The sequence below is a fragment of the Atractosteus spatula genome, chromosome 7 (genome assembly GCF_055471065.1).
Source record: "Atractosteus spatula isolate fAtrSpa1 chromosome 7, fAtrSpa1.hap1, whole genome shotgun sequence".
NCBI lineage: Eukaryota > Metazoa > Chordata > Actinopteri > Semionotiformes > Lepisosteidae > Atractosteus > Atractosteus spatula.
In genome coordinates this window covers 16,836,019-16,851,632 of record NC_142712.1, presented here as the reverse complement: position 1 = coordinate 16,851,632, position 15,614 = coordinate 16,836,019, and the positions used below count along the sequence as shown (strand labels likewise).

Sequence of the window (15,614 nt, the reverse complement as noted above, 5' to 3'; positions counted from 1 at the left end):
TATCTATAGTAGCTTGTTAGATAATGGCTAATTTATCAGGGGAACCTATCTAGTTTTTTTTGCGATGAAAGCCAGCATATTCATTCAAACAACATAGCTGTGTAGCCTGTTGCAGTCTAACTTTACCCTATGTGAAAATAAATGCCTCAGTTTTTTGCAATGTAGCAATCACATATCTATATACAATATTGTTCAAGAGGTCTTACTAATGCATTGTACTAGTAATTATCTTAATTGGAACAGTTTTTACCTTTAAAAAGCCTTCCACTGTTGATGGCTTTAAGAGACATTTGTGACCCAGATTTTAAATGATACAGAAGTTTGTCTGCATGACAAAAGTAATCCTTGACAGATATATAATAGAAATCCATGCAATTAACACAAATGAATAAATAATTGGGATAAAATAGTGACTTACAATATACAGTATAAAAAGTAAGTGGTATAAATGGCTTACACTAGTGTTTTGTTAAGCTGTTCACCCAAGGTGTTTTAGTTCCATGTTGGAGATGGTAACAACAAATCCAGAGGTGTCATTTATTCATTTAATTTATTTAATTATATGAGAAGTTATAATTGGGTAATCTTCAACTAGACATTATGTGGTTTGAAAATTTAGCCTTCGTTTCACTCAATTCATTTTCAAATTGATTTGTTCCAGGGAGAGAAAAGTTTTGAATTGTTTCTACCACCAGAGGGCGTCCCATACCTAGTGATTTATATACAGTACCTGTACTTGAACAGCGTTATTAAACTTTTTTTGTGTGTGGCCGTAACAATGATGTAAAAGCACACTTGCTGTTATATAGCTAACCTTTTAAAAACTGGCCTAAAATTCTAAAGCAGGGAGCCCAGTCCTTGTGTTGCATTATGTCTGTGTTTAATAAAGTTAAGGAGCAATTTTAATTAGTTTGGAGGAACTGACAAGTTCAAGAGCCTTTATTTAATATTGAAATTAACTGTAGCAGGCAATAAATTGTAATCTTACTTTTAAAGAACCCACTACCAGTATAATAGAACATCTGCAAAATTGGGTCTGTAATATGCAGGACAAGTCATATACAGTACGTAATGCTCTGTAGGTTAGCCAGAGTTGTGACATCACTGAACAACTTTGTTTTAATTTGTTTTCCGAGGTAAAATTCCCTGCAAAGCAAAAGCACAAAAAGAAATATTCCCCCAAAGGTGTGAGAATTACTCTGCCGGCCAAGATGTTGAATGTATTGAAAACTGAGGAGCCCTCCTCTTTGTTGCAAAGAGTTAAGTGGCAAGGAGGTGAAGGCTGCTGGGGTCCTGGGGAGGGTGTTGCAGTGTGTTGGGTTGACATTCTGCCCTCCTCCTCCCACAGCATAAAGTGCTACTATATAAACTCCCTCTTGCAGACTTTGTCCCATTTCTGTTCGCTTTTTTGGTCCAGCCAGCAGGGTGATTAAGGATGAAGCTCCTCACTGTGGCTGCCGTCACCATTTTTGTCCTGTCTGCCTTTGACCAGGCAGACTCTTCTGCTTATGACAAGATTGTAACCCACAGTCGAATTAGAGCAAAGAATGAGGGGTAAGCGACAATGCAAATGGAATATGCTTCCAAAGGGAAAATACAGACCTGCTTTTTAATTGATTCTACATTACTTGAACTTGGAAAGGAGTTTTCTGTACCAATGGTAGAAAAAATAAGTTTACAAAGCCAATGCATTGCATCTTATTTGATAAAAAAGCAGAAATGCAGTCACTTAAAAGTGAAAAAAGTCCACTTCTTTTTTGTATTTAAAATTATTTACATGCTTGGTCAGATTAAAGGTTATTTTTTTTAACAGTTAAATTACATTGACATATAAAAGTTAATCAACCTTTAACTAACAAGGTTAATATTTTAAACATTGGTTTTTGTTTGCTTCTTTTTTATTACAATTATTATATCTCAAGTACAATGTATTTGTGATTTACATATACTATAATAGGTTTACCCTCATTTTGACAACCCTCAGTGTACTGATAGAAATGCTGCATTTGCCTCCTGGTTTTATTAACTATCATCTGTAAAGTTTTAACTGTACAGTTCTAATGTGGTAAACACATACTGTACTTACTCTTTTAATTATTATCCACCATGCATCCATAAACCAAAGTAGCTGCAGATGTCTGGCTACACATCTTTTAAGAGAAATAAATCTGGACAGAATTGTTTAATTTGGTATGATTCTTGGTTAAGCTATGCTAATAGGAAGCCATGCTTGCATCAATTATGGAATTAACAATTAATTTAATTGTTTAATGCTTATAATCTTAATGCAAGTAAAATGTTTTAATGTGGTCTCACTGCTCTTTCAAACTGGAATGCAATGTACTGTATAGCATATTTTTGGTGTTGTCTTTTAACTTAACTCTATTCTGCTTTCTTTACAGACCCAATGTGTGTGCTCTTCAGCAAGTTATGGGAACCAAAAAGAAATATTTCAGCACTTGCAGGAACTGGTACCAGGGAGCAATCTGTGGCAAAAAAGCGTAAGTGTGTAGGTTTTTTTGTGTGGCAACATGCTTGCTGGAAGGGCCGGAGCCTAGGGCTATTTTTTTCTTAAAAGATGACTGAAAGAGCCTGTGTTATGTTCTGTTTAAGAGAACAAAGGCTTCTACCTTCCTTGTTCCAGACAGGATATACTCTGCAGCTGCCTTGTTTCAACAGACAGACTTACCTTCAGCTTCAAGCATGCGCTAAGGGGAAACCTTGTCTGTGTGAATAGGAGTGTGTTTCACGCATTGGTAGAGCTCTGCCTAAGGAATTCTTAGATGGTGTTCAGTTTCATTCTGCTTTCTTGGTTTTCCACAGATTTCTCCTGAGAGCTTTTAATGATCTAAATACCTTGTGGCCTTCATTTTTGCCCATCCAGCAGAATCATTTTTTTTTTCACTTTCCATATTGTTTGAAATTATTCATCTTTCAGCAGTAATTTCCAGTTACTTTATGAAAATAAAACCGCATTTTATTTCAACATCATCCGTTATCTTTGTAGATTTGGGAAATTGTAAAGTTTCAAAAGCTAGGTTTGAGAGTGATTTATAGTGGACTATGACAGTAATCACTTGTCTGGTGTTCAATCACTTTCGTTGTTTGTTATTTTCATGCCTGTCTATACATTTGCTCATATTGCATGGTGTTCAAAACTTTAGCCGTTGTATTTTATCCTGATGTTAGACAGCTTGTATTTATACAGTATATCTCGCTTCAGAGATTCATGAAGAATCTAATTTTGCTTCATTAGTATAGAAACCACTTTTGATTTTATGTTCTATTTTGTTTTCTAAATGTTCAGTAGTGGGGCAGCGGTTAGCATTGCTGCCTCACAGCTCTGGGGCCCTGGTTTCCATTCTGGACCTGGGGTGCTATCTTCAGTGAGTTCATATGTTCTTCTCGTGTTTGTGTGGGTTTTCGCCGCATGCTCTGGTTTTCTCCCACAGTCCAAAAACATACTGTTAGGTTAATGGGCTCCGAGGAATATTGACCCTGGTTAGAGTGTGCACACGTCTGTGTCGGTGTGTGCCCTGCTATGGACTGGCTTCCCGCCCGGGTTGTATCCCATCTTTCTCCCATTGCTTGCCTGGATAGGCACCAACTCCCCTGCGATGCTGAATTGGACGAAGCAGTTAGAAAATGGCTGGATGTTCTGTAGTGTTTAAAATATGGTGTATAGTAAAAACATACATTGATCTGAAATGAAAATACACCTGGACATTTCAGTAATAATTTTCAGCCATGTTCATGTATGGCGTTAGATGGAAAGAATGCATGGCTTGAGACGAAAGCTACATTTTAACATAAAGACCTGCTGTTGCTCATATCTTCAAAAGCTGGTTTGTGCAGGTGTATATGCTATACTTTCTTTGGAAAGAATGTGCAGAACATGCAAAAAGGAACACACCATTTTTATCCATGTCAGGCCGGTTCCATTCATTAGAAATTAAGCTGACAGCTCATTGAAAATGTAGCAAATAATGTAAATACAGTATATGTTTAAGGTGGTTCAGACAGGGCTCAGAATTTCCACTGGATGGGACAAAGTAAAAGTTGTGAAATTGAGCCCCCAGGCACAAAAGGTCCTTTCTGTTTTTTTTGTGCACCTGGATCCTAACAGTTCTGTTTTACAACACTGCAAGTGTTAAATAGGAGGATATTAACATCAGCCAGAAACGGAAAACCCTTGAGAAAAAATATACATATAGAGTATAAGGAAATAATTATCTAAAGGGGAAAAAAATCTGGATAGAATTGCATACAATTTAAAAGGTGGTCATGGCAAACTGGCTATAATATTTCTGTGGTTATAAAGTTTGGGATTTCAAGCACATTTTACATTTTACATGGTCTGTGAAGCTTTGTGATTTACAACAAAAGGGGTTTCCATGCGATGTTAAATGTGGGGTTCCACTACTGGACAGGCCAGTCAGCTTGAGAACAAAGATGAACATGTGTTTTTTATTGTCTGTGGTTTCATTTTGGCCCACTGTTCAAAAGTGGCATGCAGCCAGACTTCATTTTCCCATTAGCACTACAGCTTGGGTTCCAAGGTGAATTCATACTTGTATTTTGCTGTCTGGGCCTTTTGGTTAAACAGCAGCCCTTAACCACACAGTGAAAAAATAAAGTCTGAAGAAAGCCTTGTTTTGCTGAATAGGGTTATTTTTGGAAAATACTGGAAAGGTTACATGTTTCTGAAGAAAAGATGTGCTGATTCACTTAAATTATTAAACATAAAGGACAATATTTAAAATTGTATAATAATCTATAAGGGTACTTCACAGATACTGTATGCACAAGTATAGTGTCTTCACAGTACAATACTTTGTATCTAACTACAGGATGTGTAAACAAAGAACTGAAAGATTTTAAATATAATATAAATAAATGAATTAATAAAATATACTTAGTTAATGGTGCCATCTGAAGAGGATTTGTTTATCTGTGTATTATGCCGTACATTATCATTGGGAGCTTTGGTCTTCATTTTGGATTGCAATACTATAGGCGATGGATATAGTTGGTTTTGGTCCAGTAAAATATTTCCATATTCTGAGCAATTTTACACAGCCACAAAGTAGTTAAGAAAACAATTTCGGCAAACATAATTCTACAAACTTAGGAGGTTATAAGGGGAAGGAGGAGTAAAATGACTGTGACAGGAAATAAAGGCAGTACAGTAGACAGTGTCCCAGGGCAAAAAAGTGCAGAAAAGCTGTAATATAATGTTTCCTACAGTTCCACAGTCTTTGTAAACCTTTCCTAGGCAAAATCTGTGCCAGGATGCGTTAATCTTTTTCTGGGACAGAAAGTTTGGAAGGGTCTGGCGTGGTCTTGATGCTGAATCCATCTGGACCTGCCTGTGATAACACACAGTTCGATATGGACCTTAAAAAAAAACAGGAAAGCTCGGCAAAAAGCCAAGTCTCCTTAGCCTCATCTAAGAGGGCAAGCCCTGCGCTTTTCCATTCAGCTTTTGAAGCCATTTCAGTGTGAAAGCTAAGCTGGAAACGACAGTTTTGGATGCCTTCCAGCCGATCCTTCTGGGAGACTTGTCTACCTCTTTTCTCTTGAATAGCCCCCTCTCCCCCCTTCCATGTTCACATTTTGGCAGCAGGCCACTCCAGTTGCAATTTACCACTGGGGAACATATGGAATTGGTTGCTCTTATGGAAGTTTGGCCAGGGAAATGTTCCCAGCGGTCTCCCCCTGAGGAAGCGTGCTGCTCTTTTAACTTAATATGACAACCCATGGGTTTTAGCTACAGTGGAAATTTTGATCTTAGTCTTCTTAGAGGCGTAGGCGATGGCTTCTCATGAGAATCAACAATTGTTGCTGAAGTAGAGGGAAGCCATTTTTGTTCTCGGCTATGAGGAGAACGTGTGAGTGACACTTTCATTACATGTGAATGCAAAAAAAACTTGCAAAAAATACTGCCAAGACAAGACAAGCATAAAATAAGTGGTTTAGTATCACATGATGTTGTCCGTGCAAAAATAAACTTAACTGTGCCACACATTCAGGTAGGTAGCTGCAAGTCTCTGCTGCAGCTGAAGTTCAGCTGTCATGTATGTTTGTTTAAAAATTAGTGTGGAACTCATTTCCACTGCCATGTCTTTTTATTTTACTACAGTATGTGTTATGTAAGGCAGTCTTAATGAGATAATAATACATTAAAAGTCCCTTGCTTCACAAGCTAGCCTGTAAAAGCCATGAATCACAATAAAACACAGTTTATAAGCCTTTTCTGGCTATTGTGCTTTAGCATTAAAATATTAATTATTATGCATAAGTTAAAGAAGAAATACATTACAATTTTTTTAATTGTTTGATAACAGAAGTGAGATGCATGTACAAGCTACATCTACATCTTGTAGATGCAGTTAATCTACTGTATGAAATAGAAGTTCATTTGGAATTTTAGAAGTCTGTTGGAGGTCATTTTACAAGATACGTTTCCAGCATTTTTTTCAAAAGTTTAATTACAGATGTTTTGTCACTTAACCATTAAGCTTTCCTTTGCCTTTGTGTGCTCTATTGCCTTCTAAAATTGTATGTGAGACAATAGTTTTAGACTAGAATATCACAACCCCAATACGCAAGAGAATTCCAGGGTAGGAAGGAGTTTGATCACCAACAGGGGAAAAAACATTGAGTCTGAAGAATGCAAATTCAGCCTGTTACCTTTGTAAGTGTTGACATAAATCTAGACAAATACTGTAAGCAGGTTAACCAATTTGATTCAGTGTATGGTTTACCATATACTGTATCTGGTCAATTACATAAACTTCCAACTATTGTGGAAATTTAGCGGGGAACAGCAAGATATATAACAGCATCTGGACATACGCTTTAAGTTATAGTTTCCATTGTTGTCCCGATGAAAAGAAAAATAGAATTCTCATGTGAATTTACCGCCTGGTTCAAATTGCCATTAACTTGAAAGAGGGAATGTTTTAACAAAGTCCATGCCTCTTTGCTTAACATGAACCACATTCAGATAATTTTGCAGTGAGCTGTAGCTCAAGTGAAGACATCCATCTTTTTTTCTGACAAGAATAGAGTTTCCCAAGAATGCCTTCTCTAGAATGGCACATTTAAGATCAGAGCTTGGCCAGATAAGACTGTGATTAACATGAAGACTGCTTCCTTATGGCAGCTGAATTAAAGTGAACATCTGTCTTCTGAAAAGAGAAACAGGATTTAAGGGTTAAATAGCATAGCCAGGAATCATTTCATCTTTATTTGCTGGTCTACTGTGCTTTCTGTAATGGTTTATGACTCATAATCATATTACAAGGTGAGCTTATCCAGTCTGTTCTTTGTCTTGAAGAATTATATTTCAACCCCCTTGAGTTTTGGAAGATAATTTAATGATGTCATGTTTATGTTATCAGTGCAATTTTGGACCTGTGCCTCAGGAAATACAGATGTTGATCACTCTGCTTTGAACGTTGAACATTTCTATCTGAAGAAGTTTCTTTTATTCTATGCAGAATGTCCAGCAAAGCTCTCCAGAGATGGTCCTCAGCAGAATACCTGGTGTAGTTAGGGGGTAAAGAGAAAAATGTACATTGGATCCAAATTGAAGGACAATGAAATAAAAAAATACCTTTGTGCATTTATATTTAGAAGGAACTATACTTTCACATCTGTGCTGTACTTCACAATTTTTATTTCTATTTGGACCCGAAGGCCAAAATGGGGATTTTCATTATTCATCCAACTATTATCTAGTCAGCTTTTTTATTTTTAGACACATGGCAAAACTGATTTCCTTTAACTTTCTAAAAGCCCGTCCTAGCTCTATGACTATGCTGAGGCTGATTACGCCTTTTTTTTTATTTCATGCAACAATTTTTAATTAAAACCATTTTTCTCCAGAACCAGATCACATTTTTGCTAATCAGTAGAATAGCGTATGCCACATACACCAATGAATTCAATCTACTAAGGAGTTTCTGGCAAACAGATCCTGTGCAACCTCAGAACGTGTCATTTAAGGTCAGAATACATTAGTACAACATTTATCTGCATTTGTCTGTATCTGCTTCACAAAAGAGGGTTTAGATGAATGTTGACTCAGGACAGGAGCCTGGACCACAAGGCACGATTGGATGTTTCATGGAAGTAGATAGAGTGCTCAAGATAGCGGGTCCCAGTTCAACAAGGATCATGTATTATTAAACAATGTTCTTTCTCACTATTATTAGTGTTATTATTATTATAAAAATATATTATTAATATAATGATAATATTGACAACTTTAAGAATAAGAGGATAAAGAAAATCACCCGTAATTATACATATCATTTATTTCACAGAACCTCCTTCAGCATACTATCTCCTTTCACTGGAATAAAAATTATTGTCCATAGGGAAGAGTGCCTCCTAATGGTCCACAAACTCACTCACAGCATCAACTTGATGTTTATTGGTTTGCCAATTACCAGTTTACCATTGCACTGTTAACCATAACATGCTTGCTTGTTTACTGAGATGTACTGTACACTGTAGCAAGATCAGGCTACAAGATGATAATGTTGTTGTTATAATAAGGTCACTGAACAAGTTTTGTGTACCAGATTGTTTTCTCTTATTTGTTTGTTTTCTTGTGCATTTCTCTATATTATTTTTTTTCTCATTCTCTTACAGCACAGTGCTATATGAATGCTGCCCTGGATACATGAAACTGGATGGAATGAGAGGCTGCCCTGCAGGTTAGACTCTATGTGAATGCATACTGTAGTAATGGTTCAGCCAGTATAATTTAATATAACGCATGGGACATGCTTGTACTGTCCATTGAAAACACAGTCTTAACACAGACATCAATGGAGAATGTCACATATTGCAGAACATCTAAAGATAATCCGGAATATCTTGGTATAGAACTTTGCAGAAGTGCTTGGTGCTAAAGTTTAACACCAGAGAAACTAACAGCACATGTTGTTCACAAAAGAACTATCAATGATTTCCAGATGTAATAATGCTTTCAAAAGGACTTCCTCTGTATAATTTTACCAGTTTGTTTAGAAGTTTATTCATAAATAAATGTTTGTTTTTTGGTATTTCAGCTATCCAAAAACAGGAAATGCTTCAGAAAAAAACAGTATTTACATTTATCCACCCATCCGTTTTCTAACCACTTTATCCAGTACAGTGTCGGGGGGAGCTGAAGCCTATCCAGGCAAGCAACAGTCGCAAGGCAGTACACTGTATACCCAGAACAGGACGCCAGTCCATCACAGGGCACACACAAACCTGCACACACTCACGGCAGGGCCACTTTTCTCAGAAGCTTACTGTATATATTGATATACTGTAACTTATCAGCATATCTTTGGACTGTGGGAGGGAACTGAAGCACCTGGAGGAAACCCACCTGAACAAAGGGAAAACATACAAACTTCACACACATAGGGAACTGAACTGAGGGCCCCAGAGCTGCAACGCAGCAATACCAACCACTGTGGCACCATACCACCCTAACATTAACAAATGCTTTACCAATTTTACAATAGTGGTCTAATTCCAGATTAATCAATTTTAGAGCAACTACTCAGAGGACGTGGGATCAACAGTGTAGGATGGTACTGTAGTTATCTTTGGACTCCATATTTGAAATTATGAGCTCTACTTCTAGGCTACAACATTGTTGTTGAAAGATGCCTTACCTAGAGTCCTTCAGTAGCACAGTAGTTAGCACTGCTGTCTTTGTGGAGTTTGTACTGTACTGTATGTTCTCCCCTCAGTTCATGTGGGTTATCTCCGGGTGCTGTGGTTTTCTCCCACATTCCAAAAACACTGGTGCAGTAGGTAAATCGTATTCTTAGAAACTTGGCCCTGGTGAGTATGTGCATGTCTGTGTGTCTGCCATGTGACGGACTCGCATCCTGTCGTATCCTATCTTCCACCCTTTGATTGCCAAGATAGGCTTCAGCTCCCCCACAACCCTGTGTTGGATAAAGTGGTTAGAACACAGATGGATATTCAAAACAAATGTACTAATAAGTAATTGTAAGTTTCATCAGCCTAATCAAGCTAGAATAATGATAATTACCAATTAATTAATAGTGATTTCAAAGAAATTGTGTATGTATAATATGGGCAAAGATCATACTTCTATATAATGTAAACAAGGCAGTCAAATGTCAAGTTAAAATTCATGGTGATATTATGCCCTTTACTGATTTCTATTATCTTTTTTTCAGTGGCTCCTATTGACAATGTGTATGGCACCCTTGGCCTTGTTCATGCCATCACAACTCAAGATTATTCTGACAGGTCAAAGCTGAGAGAGGAGATTGAAGGACATGGATCATACACATTCTTTGCACCGAGTAATGAAGCTTGGGATTTGCTGGATCCTGTGAGTGACTCAGTTTCACTGATTTACATTTGGAATGGAAAACGTTTCCTATACCATAGCAGCACCTTATCAAAATCGAAAATAAAATAATTAACTTACTGTACGGTATCTTTGAGGAAATACAGATAAGATGCTATGAACTCTTATTATAGATTAGATTTTGTTTAAAGTGGTTTTCTGAACATCTGACATCTTTAACACTCAAAAGCATGAAACTAATTTAAGTAGATGGCAGATTTTGAAGTATTTTTTCTCCATTACAGGAAGTAAGGAGTGGATTAGTGAGCAACGTGAACATTGAGCTGTACAATGCTCTGCACTACCACATGGTGAACAAGCGTCTTTTGACTAAAGATCTGAAGAATGGCATGACAGTGGAATCAATGTACGACAAGCAGGGTCTGCTCATCAACCATTACTCAAATGGGGTAGGTTTCAAAACAGAGACAACATAAGAATATCCATCCATTTTCTAACTGCTTCATCAGATTCAGAGTTACAGGGTAGCCAGAGTTGGTGTTTAACAGACACTAACATGCATGTACTCACACCAGGGCCTAATTTTCCCAGAAGTCAATTAACCTACCAGTATGTCTTTGGACTGTGCGAGGAAACTGGAGCATCCGCAGGAAGCCCACGCTAACATGGGCATAACTTATAAAAAACACGCAAATAGCACTTCAGAAATTGAACCCATGGACCCAGTGCTGCAAGGCAATAATGATAACTACTGCACCACTGTGCCTCCTATCATAAGAACATAGAATTTTGTAAATGAAGTCCTTTCTGTCCATCTACTTTGTTTGGTTTTCTAGTAGTTATTTGATCCAATGATCTCATCAAGATGTTGAAAGAAGCAAAGGTATAAGCATGAGCAACATGGCTGATCCGTAGGGCTGATTTGTCAATACCTTTGAGGATTTCAGATGCATGAATCAGGTAGTCTACTGTGTTTATAAGTTGATATAAGTTGTTCTGTCAGTGTAGAACATTGCTTTAGTATCAGGAATATATCTAGTGGGTATAAAATCCCTTGATTTAATGTATAAACTGATAGCCTTTTATCCTAAAATTCTTTCTGCCTTTTAATTGCTCCCTACTGTACCTGTATATTGTCTAGAAGTTGCAAATGATGTCATCATACTGTATACACACATTTTGTTACACTAGATGCTTCTTCAAAATCAGGATTTTGCCATTTTAGATTTACAGTGTCTGTCTCTGTGACATGCATGTAACATGTATTTGCAGCCTCTGTAGCATTTACTAACCATCCAATGTTGGTATCAAATTGAAATGTCTTTTTTTGCATACAAGCTGGGAAATGTAAACATATTTATTTAACATGAAGGTTGTAAAATCATACTGAAACCTGAACCTGTAAAGTATCAACTAAAAAATGAACCACAGGACCCCAAAGCCAAACAGCACCGCATTGTGCCACCTCTTCAGATGTTCTTTGTATTTGAATGTATGTTATGGAAAAGTGCAGATGTATGTAATGTCTTTGATGTATATGACGTATTTCATGCATTTCAAAGTATGACATAAACATAGCGAGTCAAAACATCTTCATATTTTCTACACAGCTCAGACAAAACTGGGTGCCAAAATACTCTGCTGTGTTTTATGTATTTTACCTCTTATCTTTTTTCTCACCACAGGTGGTTACAGTGAACTGTGCCAGGGTCATCCATGGCAATCAGATCGCCACCAATGGGGTTGTTCATGTGATTGATCGTGTCATCACTGGCGTTGGGAACACCATTCAAGACGTGATTGAAGTTGATGATGACCTGACCTCCATGAGTGTAAGGATAGTAATGTTAAAAGTGATGATAATAGCAGTAATAGTAGTAAGTGCCCAGACATTCCATTACCCTCTCAAATAGAATAGTAATAATTGCTGTGCTTTTCACAACCTAGATGTTAAATCATTTTTTATACTCATAAAATATATCGTACAGTGGTACTCCTGGCCTTACCTTACCTTAGCATAACAAACTAGAATTAGGGGTCAAAAAAATCTTTCAAAAATGATGCTTTCACCCTAGGCTGCTACTGTTGCATCTGGCTTGCTGGATAAACTCGGGGAGCCTGGACACTACACTGTTTTCGCTCCCACTAACGAAGCCTTTGAGAAGCTGCCCAGAGCTGTGCTGGAAAGGATCATGAGTGACAGGGTGGCCCTGCAAGGTAAGCTGATAGTGCCTCTTCTCTTTCTCGGTCTCTTTGGAGAGAAAGGAATAGTTGGAAAGAATAATCGTTTATACAATGAGACTATGTTCTCAATGCGACTATGTTATATAATGTAACAAAATTATATGATAAAGCTGTTACATAGTCTATATTCTATTTAATAATAAGATATTAGTTGTAATATTCAATAATAATAATAATTTGATGAAAATGTCTTCCTGTTTATCTCCTTTTATGTCTTGCATCTTGAGGAGCATCTTTTCTTTATTCAGACAGATGAAGGGCATATTTTCTACTATGATAATCACCATAATGACATACTCATCCTAATTATTTAACTTAGCACTCTTCTTGTATTTCTTCACTTCAGTAGTGTACAGTCTGTTTTCCATTCAATTTTCTAGTCTGAGATTAAGCCTGTGTGGGCAATGCCTGTTGTGTTTCGTTTTCTCTTATTTTTTACAGAATGTGTTTTAATGTGTCATCCTGAGTCACTGCTCAACTGAATGAGCATTTATACTATTTATATCTCAGACAGCTGGCAAACATATCCCTAACCACACTCAGGGCAAATCCCACTTAAGTTATTGGTTCTAAAGTGGATGTTTACAGAATGAAACACATTGTGTAATGCATTGTAACATAATCCCTACATGTTTAAGTTCTACTCACACTACTGCATTCCGGAATGAAGTACAAAGTAAGATATCCTATTTCAATTTTTTGTAATGCAGGTTTTTGTAGTGGCAGTTACACTAACATTCCCTTAAACATTTACAAAACTGTCTAAATACAGCAAGTCATAAAAATGGTGACACATTTGTACTGCTTATACAATGTGGTGCACTTTCACTTAAACATTTATAAAACTGTCTAAATACACCAAGAAATAATAATGCAAACACCTTCTATCTTGGGTGTACTCCAATCTGGCTCCAGACTGCTGCGCACCTTACCATATACTGCCTGAAAAATACTTAATATTAAATCAGATTAAATACATTAAAAACATTTCATGTTGCAAAAAGAATTTAACACAGCATTTAAAAAGAGCAGCTGTTAAATAAGGAGGCTGGACCACCAATAGGAATAGCTATTGATGAGATGCAGGATAATAAAATAAGCATACTTCAAGGTGCGCAAAACAGTGTGCCAAACACCTGGGGGATTTATGGGTAATTTATGCAAATATCAACTTTAATCCCAAGAGACTGGCGGCAGTTTGATCTTTCTACTAGGTAACAATGCCAAAAGGGAGAAGGGCTTTGACTTTTCCTCATAAGAACCCAATAATATGCCAGCTGTAATAGACTTATATACCACATTACTGTTAGGTTTGATAGTTAAGCACACACTTTGATAAGATATTAAAGAAAACATTTTATTTATTTCTAAACTTGTAAGGACAAGTCTTCTTGTTTCTAAATCTTTGACAGCAATGACATGCTTTGATAAGCATTAAACAGACTTTTTTTTTCTAGACTTGTGAGTGCATGTCCTTTAAATTCTAGAGTCCTCTAATTCCACAGAAAACCACCACTGCCCACACACCACTCTACATAAGCGAAAGCAACATACAGTATACAATACGTTGGCATGACAAGCACTATGTTCGAAGTGTGAGGCAGCACAGTTGTGTAATGGATAGCACTGCAACTGAGTTCAGTTCTGGTCCTCGGATATAATCTGCACGGAGTTTGTTCTCCCTTTGTTTGCATGGCTTTCCTTCAGGTGTTCCAGTTTCCTCCCACATTTCAAAAACATACTGATAGGTTAATTGGGTTCTGGAAAAATCAGACTCTGGTGTGTCTGTGTGTCAGCCCTGCAATAGACTGACATCCCATTAGAGCTGTACCCTGCCTTGCACCCAGGTGTGAGTGTGTGTCTGTGTGTGTGGAGACTGATGTTCAGACTGTCACTCTAATACAGCAGAACAGGAACCACCAGAACACAGAGATTTTTAAAGGTTTTTTTTGACCCACAGCCCTGCTGAAATTCCACATTCTGGACTCGGTGCAGTGCTCTGAGGCCATCATGGCTGGCAGCTCTTACGAGACGCTGGAGGGCAACAACATCGAGATCGGCTGTGACGGCGAGAGCTTGACAGTGAACGGAATCAAGATGGTGAAGCGCAAGGATGTTGTGACCAGCAATGGTGTCATCCACTTCATCGACCAGGTCCTGATCCCCGATTCAGGTGAGCCTCACCCACCGGTTCAACTGACGCTAGTGTTAACGTTGGAGCTCCCATCGAACTTTAACCTGAACTGAAATTTTCACATCTCTACATGGGATTGGACTTCCACAAAGTATTTTGTTACCTGTGAAAGTTAGTGAACACAAGGCAGTGAAAGCACTGACATGGAGAGAAGGTGGAATTTATTTGAAATGGTTACAGTTTAGCCCATTTTATTTAGTTTTCACACGTGTTCGGTATTAAAACAAAGTGTTGTTTTTTACAAACTTGTATTCTTCTGAACTGTTTTAAAATATATAGCATTTTTATGTCAAGACATACATATGGAATGTGTATGTACAGCAATTTTTCACGGTTTGGAGAGTAAATGCAATAGCGATGTATTTGATCAATACTCAATATAAAAAGTATTGTATCCAGGTAGTCTATGCCACATGTAGTGCAATATGTGCTTGTTGGTTTTGAGTAAGATCCAAGAGACTCTATTGTTTGTGACAGAGTTGCAGTGTTAGGATACTTATCTTGCTTTTGTTTGTTTTACCATTAAGCTAAACAGGTTCTGGAGCTCACTGGACCCTCTCAGTCCACCTTCACTGACATGATTGCTCAGCTGGGTCTGGCCGGTTCTTTCAGACCTGAGGCAGAGTACACCCTGTTGGCCCCACTGAATGGAGCTTTCACAGGTGTGTACATCTTCTGGACAAAGTCATTGAAGTTCCTGGTTCAGATGCTTACTTAGCTATCTATACCAGGGCATTCAAAATACTGTATATAGTACTCCATATATTGGACTCATAGGTGGAAATTAATTATACTAGTTACAAAACTGTGTTTTAA

At 37.5% G+C, this 15,614-nt stretch overlaps 1 protein-coding gene across 9 annotated transcripts in view; it reads left to right on the top strand.

Annotated features, from left to right (window-relative positions):
* The first annotated feature begins 1,391 nt into the window (after positions 1-1,391).
* postnb (periostin, osteoblast specific factor b) overlaps positions 1,392-15,614 on the top strand; it is a 30,155-nt gene continuing 15,932 nt past the window's right edge. For all 9 annotated transcript variants that reach the window (XM_088920387.1, XM_088920389.1, XM_088920390.1 and 6 more), the window contains exons 1-9: positions 1,392-1,554; positions 2,403-2,501; positions 8,665-8,729; positions 10,224-10,381; positions 10,645-10,809; positions 12,046-12,192; positions 12,436-12,577; positions 14,565-14,777; positions 15,326-15,460. In XM_088920387.1, coding sequence (XP_088776513.1) covers positions 1,436-1,554; positions 2,403-2,501; positions 8,665-8,729; positions 10,224-10,381; positions 10,645-10,809; positions 12,046-12,192; positions 12,436-12,577; positions 14,565-14,777; positions 15,326-15,460 — 1,243 coding nt within the window. In that variant the 5' untranslated portion in view covers positions 1,392-1,435. The remainder of the gene's footprint in view (positions 1,555-2,402; positions 2,502-8,664; positions 8,730-10,223; positions 10,382-10,644; positions 10,810-12,045; positions 12,193-12,435; positions 12,578-14,564; positions 14,778-15,325; positions 15,461-15,614) is intronic.